The following is a 6,765-nucleotide window of genomic DNA, read 5'->3' as shown; positions in this document are numbered from 1 at the left end:
AAAAAAAATTTACTCATATTAGTCCATATTCACAGTACATAATGATTACATTCCTTACTGGAATTGGTACATGCACATAACATGCCATCCCTCCCCCTCTTAGCTCTTGGTCTCAGTAGGGGAATTTAAAGCATTTTTTTCCTCAAGTAACCTGTAACACAAAAGCAAAATAGGTTAAGGTATGGAAAAAATGAACCTATTGGCAGTGTAAATGTTTCTCCTGTAAATGTCTTTTCAAATAAAGCTCAAATTTTATACTTTTTTAAATGAGACTTTTTTAGTCCATTTTCACAATTGATGGTTCTTACAATGAACAACTATGTATGGAAAGGAAGTTTTTTCAAAATTCTTATATCTATAGATGTTTCTCTTTGCTGTATTCTCTGTTGTATTTTTTTTTTTCTTACAGAATCGTTTTGAAAAAGGCAATAAGAAAGACCTGTGAACCTTAGGAAAGAAGACTGTGATATACAATGTGAAGATAAGAAATTTGTGACAATGGCAACCACAAGAAAATGTAAAATTCAGTTTGGAGAATGTACTACAACTGGCCGCTAGTTTCTATTTTTACTGCTACACATAGGGTGTATAGTAATAATACTGTCAAAATATTTGATAATGTTTCAGATACAAAGTGTATATTCCAGCTCTTTTAAAAACTACAAGCATGTTAAATGTCATATTTACATTTGATAATAACATTGGTATATGATGGCTATTTACAAATGAAAGAAAAATTCACTAGCCAGTTACTTCCAAAATTAGATTTTTTAAAGTTGCATGAAACCATTAATACCCTTGAAAGCCATGATGCCTTTCATTAATAATATAATTAGATGATAATGCTAATGTGTTTGAAAGTAGTGCTTAGTAGCAGCAAATTTGTTTATAAAGAAATTAAATACAGATAAATAATAAGAATTAGCCACTGTGTTTATAGAAAAGACTTGAAAAGAATAATGAAAACAATGACCTTTTTTTTTTTTTTAAGACTGCAGGTACTATACTTTGCTATAGTAAGATGGCTATGTTGATAATTATATTTTTGTTACTGTTGGACTTTTTTATTGACATTTGTGCTAGTACTATATAATTAGTAAGTATTCTGCCTTTTCAGATTTCCCCCAGCAATAAGGGTTTATATCTCTGCATAGCTATCATAGCATTGAACTGAACTTATTTTGCATTATAGAATTCTTGACTTAAAAAGTTAATGTATAATGTATCCTAAAAACAGTGTTTTCTCTGGATTTGAGTTATACAAACATTACCTCAAACATATGCACACTGGTGTCACATAGTTTCTCTGAGATGTTTCTGTATTCTGAATATTAAATATTATTTTTTAATTCAGTATGCATTTAGAGGTAGTGATCGTAATATTAATTTGACTTTGGTTGTTTCAGCTTAAGTTTAAACATGAAAATCCACTTCCTTGTCTCATGAAGATCTAATTATAAAAGAAAATGAAAATACTAACTAGAATTTTTCTTTTCTACTCACTGTTAAACACTGTTTGGGGGATTTTGTTTTGAGATTTTTGTTTATTTACTCATTTGTAATACTAAAGATTAGACCCAAAGAGTGCTGAGCTAGCACCTTTTACTTTTTATTTTAAAGCAGCATCTTTCAAAGCTGCCCAGGCTGGCTTCAGACTTACAGTCCTTCTGCTTCAGCACCTGAGTAGCTGGGGCTGTGGAGCTTAGCTGAGTTTATCATTTTAAATCCAGCTTAATGGTATAGTTAAGTTTTTATTGGAGAGGGGGTGAAATGAGCAAATACATAATTTTATTTCAGATAAAAGTCAGGAGTTACTGCTAGAAAACAGACATGGAGGAGACATTTAACAAGAGTAAGAAATTGGAGACCATATGGGCTGACAATACCAGAAATAACCAGAAAGGGAGGGCGTGGTGGAGAAGCAGAGAAATGAACGAATGACAGCTCAGAGCATAGACTTAGAAATATCAGAGTGAGAGCAGGATGGGTAAATATGAGGATGGTGAGTGAGTGAGGTCTTGGCCTGCTCCACACACATCGAGTCTTAGGCCAGAATAACATACAGAAAAGGAAAAACTGTTGCTTTAGAGCAGCAGAACCAGAATCTAATCCTGCCTTCACCACTTAGACATTTGAGCTTTAAAAGAAGCCACTGAAACTTTCTAGGGCTTCATTTTCTATTATGTCAATTATTGTTACTCTCCTATTGGTCTGTTTTGAAAGTCTGTTTTATTTTTATTTTCTTTTTAAATAATTTTAAAAACTAAAATAAAGTTGAAATTGGGTTACTATAGAAACTAACAGTGATTCTTGATGTTGAGACTGTATAGTTAGGAGAAAGTCTGGGTTCTCTTAGCATGAAAAAGCTAATTAAAATTTAAATATTGGAGATCTTAGACTTTTACAGTTTTATAGAACTCTTAACTGGAGATGGCAAAAGTTTGTTTTCCCCAGGTAAACTGGAGAGAAGTTGGATCGAGAATCAGGGTTTAAGTTTAAAATTCAGGTGTACTGGTTTCCTAGATATTATTGTAGTCTTCATTTACAAACTACCCATGATTTGCTAAGCCTAAAATACTGCCGTGTGAAGCCAGGGTTTGAACAAGTGGTCTGGCATCCAAGCCTTTACTTTTCCGCTGTACCGTACTGTTTCACAAGGTAGGTTTGCCAGTTATTCCTGTTACTCTCCTTACCAACGATGGTGGCTAGCAAATCAGGTTCAATGAGAAAATCTCAGGCCTGGTGAGATGGCTCAGTGGTCTAAAGCACCTACTTAGAACAAGCTTAGCAAAGCACAGGGACCGCGGTTCAATCCCCCAGCACCACATGCCAACCAGCCCCGCCCTCTGGTGGGCTGAGCTGGCCACACACACACACACACACACACACACACACAAATAAATAATTTTTAAAAAAAGAAAATCTGTGTTATAGATAGACCTATACTGCACAGTAAATTATTTTTCCACTGTCAGTAATGACTTCTTTACATATTAGGCTTCATTATAGATTCAAATATGACTTATTGTTGGCATTTTCTGCAGGAAAAAGTGTGTCGTAAGTATGTCAGACTTTCTCCCTACTTGAATATTTGCTCAGGTTCTGTTATCGAGGAAGGAACATGAAAGTTCTAGCTAACCACTTTAGAATTTGGCAGGAGTCATCCTTGTTGCTTATCCAACTGGACCCCAGTACTGTTAATTAGATTTCTGCCTTGTTCCATTTGTACAGTTAAAGATTGAGCCCACATGCTAGGCAGGTACTCTGCCACTGGGAGAGCCTCCTATATTTTTTCATCCCTTTGCCTACCTTCCCTAGAAATCTTGAAAATCTACTTATTGGGGGGTTTCTCTTTTTTTAACATTCTTTTCTTATTTCTGAATGAAAGTTCTTTTAACCTTCATCTCTACGTAAACATACAACATCCCTTCCTTTGCTAGCTGAAGGTGATTTCAGACAGTTTGTGAACTGTGGAAGATTGAATATCCACATCTTAATCCCTAATCCTTGAATGCTAGAAATGCTTCTTTCTACAGCTTAACATGATTAAATTAAGAATCTTAAAATGAAGAGATTATCCTGAGTACAGGATAGACCCTAAGTGCAGTCACAGGTATCCTAGGAAAAGAGTGAAGGGATATATTCCACACAAGAGAAATTGGCAAATGTGACCATGAGTGAAAGAGTGCCAGCAGTGATGGAGGCTGGGAGAGGCAAGGGGGAGATGGTCCCCTAGAGCATAAAACTGCGGACCCCAGTGAAATGGTTACTTGAACTCCTAGCCTCCAGAACAGTGAGGGTAATATGATGGTTCAGGCTGCTAAGTTTTTAGTGATTTGTTACAGCTGCAACAGGGAGTTAATACAGGAATGTACAGGACAAATACAGCAAAGGTCTGGACTAAATTTTAAGTTGTTAGGGCCGGCGAGATAGCCCAGCAGACGAAGCACCTGCTTAAGCAAGTGCAAAGACCAGGGTTCAATTCTTGGGCACACATGCTGTGCTAGCCCCACCCTCAAGTGTATTGAGCCAGCCACTGAGTCCAGGCATGGTGGCACACACCTGTAATCCCAGCGCTGGGGAGGCTGAAAACAGGAGGCTCACTACAAGTCCAAGCTGTGTAGTGAGACCCTATACCAACTTAATTATATAAATACATTTTAAGTTGTATAAAATACTCTTTCACCATACTTAGTCTTCACCATTAGCCATTTGGATAAATTAAAGCATGCTCTACCCATCTCCTTCAATCTTATTTCCCAGCACTACTGTCAAGCTCTAGCTGCTGTTGTCTCACTGAGCTGAGGACAGCCTCCTGGGCTCCCCGCTGCTTCTCTTAGCCCCTCTTACACATGTCCAGCTCCCATGTGATTTAAAGACTGAGATGATGTGTGTCAGTTCTTTGTTGCTGTGACCAATAACAGAAAAGTAAAGGAGGAAGAGATTTCTTTGGGCTCACCGTTGCAGTTCACGGCCAGCTGACTCCACTGCTTTTAGGCCTATGGTTAAGCAGGAAGGGTGTGGCCAAGGAAGCTACTCCTCAGGGAGCCAGAAAGCAGAGGGAGGAAAAGGCAAGGGCCAGGCCTGGGGACCAAGGACAAAGGTCATATTGCCAGAGCATTCCTCTTCAGCTGGGCCCACCTCCTGAGCTCCATTACCTGCCAATAGTGCCATCAAATGATCTCAGCATGGATTAATCCACAGATGAAGTTGGAGCCTTCCTGATCCTGTCCCCTTCCATAGGCCATGTCTCTGAACACAGGCAACTTGGTAGGGTGAGGTGGGGTGTGGGGTCCAGATCTAAAACACAGCAGATATCTAAAGTTCCAATTATTTCCCATTGCTCTTAAGATCAAACCCCCAGGATCTCTCCAGACTCCCACCTACTCTCCAGCCCCACAGATCACCCCTGAAGTCTTACTCTTCTTAGAACAAGCGCACTTCTTTCCCATGTTAGGACTTTTGTACACATAGAAAATACATTGCAGTCCAGGAGCAGGAGATTTAGCTCAGTGACACAGTACCTGCCTGGCAAACATGAAATCCTAGGTTCAATTCCCCAGTATCCAAAAACAAACAAATGCACTGCAGTCCTCTCTGGCTTCTTACCTGATCTTACTTTAGTCCTAACATGCTGTTTGAAGTAACCTCTGGTGTGCTTTGTTTTCATCTCCTCAGGAACTAACACAGGTCCTGTATACAGTGAATCAGTAATTCTCAAGTGGGAGTGGGAAGATGCCCTCAGGGAACACTTAGCAGTACCTAGAGACCTGATAGTCAAAAGTAGGATGCTACAGGTGGACATTCACCACCATAGGCATGCTGCTAGGGCCATTCACAACAGAGTCATCTGACCCCCAATGCCCACATTAGAGAGGCTGAGATGTCCTGTGATGGGTGCTTGCAACTCAGCGATCCCCTTCTCATCTTGCGACATCCATTCTTTCATTTCTCTGGTATCATAAATGACCTGACTTTTGTATACAGCTGAAGACATTGCCATGTCATTACACACAGAAGAAGAGAAGAAGGTTACACAGTGAAACTTGGTTTTTTTTTTCCTCTGTTCTGCTGCCTGAAACAGATGTATGCCATGACCATGAAACTGAAGATAGCAAAGCAGAACAAGATAGAAGGAAGTATGTCCCATCAAGGCAGAGCCCACACCTGTCCAGAATTGCTCTCCTGTTGTTCAGTAAATAAGTCAAACGCAGTATCATTAATGTTTTGCCTCTCCTAACATCCGAGGTGTGCATTAAACAGATCTTTTCAACACAGAGTGAAGCCATCAGTGTATGTGTATTGCATTTTATTTTAGAGTCCTGATCAAAAAGAATAACCCTTGCTCTCCTACATTTACTGTCTTATCAGCACCATGTATTTGCCCCCACAAGCTATGCATTTCACACTGGAATGATTTATAAGGAAAGTACACTGTGGCTTCTTTGTCTTGGTGTGATGGAACACTACAAACAAAAGAACATATCGCTACATCCCATGCAAGAAGGTGGCCCAGAAATGCTTGATGTGTAAACCCAATGAATCAGGAAAAACTGATTTCCTACAGGATGGCATTCTTGGTGATCAGACCACTCCCTAGATTTGAGCAAAGAATGTGCTTGAAATTCTGCCTATATCCCCCTTGCCCAGCCAAGCCACGTGTCTTCCTGGTTAAGCCACGCCTCTCCCCAAAGCCTGAAGCTCCTTCAGAAGCCTGAGCCACCTCCGGTGGGAAGAATGTCTGGCCCTTCCAAGGGCTGCTCATTTCCTGAAGCACAGAGCCTCCTAGAGCACCACTTCTTACCCAAAGGCTTCCTGGAGTAACCCTCCACAGAGGTCTACTTCCTGAAGAGGCTCTACAGTTAATTTCTCTCTCTCTCTCTCTCTCTCTCTCTCTCTCTCTCTCTCTCTTTCTTGATTTTTTCTCTCGATGCAAATATGTAACAAAAGGAAATTAGAGATTTCAGGAAAAAATCCATTATCACTTCAATAAAATTTCTTCTGTATACACAAACATGAGGTCATGCTCATTTTTGATACCTAATTTTGTGACACAATCCCTGCCCCATCAATAAATATTTTTCCGCAACAGGAGTCTGCAGCTTACCTCTAACTGGTCATAGAAATATCCTCTATGGGCCTGAGAGGCCAGAGTTTATTTATTTTTTTTTAATTTTATTTATTTATTTGTGTGTGTGTGTGTGTGTGTGTGTGTGTGTGTGTGTGTGGCCAGCTCAGCCCAACAGGGGGCAGGGCTGGCTGGCA

General features: G+C 39.7%; 1 protein-coding gene across 1 annotated transcript in view; it reads left to right on the top strand.

Moving 5' to 3' along the window:
- Bcap29 (B cell receptor associated protein 29) overlaps positions 1-2,728 on the top strand; it is a 60,856-nt gene extending 58,128 nt beyond the window's left edge. Inside the window, exon 8 of the mRNA XM_023719493.1 lies at positions 410-2,728. Coding sequence (XP_023575261.1) covers positions 410-445 — 36 coding nt within the window. The 3' untranslated portion in view covers positions 446-2,728. The remainder of the gene's footprint in view (positions 1-409) is intronic.
- Positions 2,729-6,765: the final 4,037 nt, after the last annotated feature.

Source organism: Octodon degus, unplaced genomic scaffold (assembly GCF_000260255.1).
Source record: "Octodon degus isolate 3935 unplaced genomic scaffold, OctDeg1.0 scaffold00068, whole genome shotgun sequence".
Lineage (NCBI taxonomy): Eukaryota > Metazoa > Chordata > Mammalia > Rodentia > Octodontidae > Octodon > Octodon degus.
This window is presented reverse-complemented; position numbering and strand designations above follow the sequence as displayed.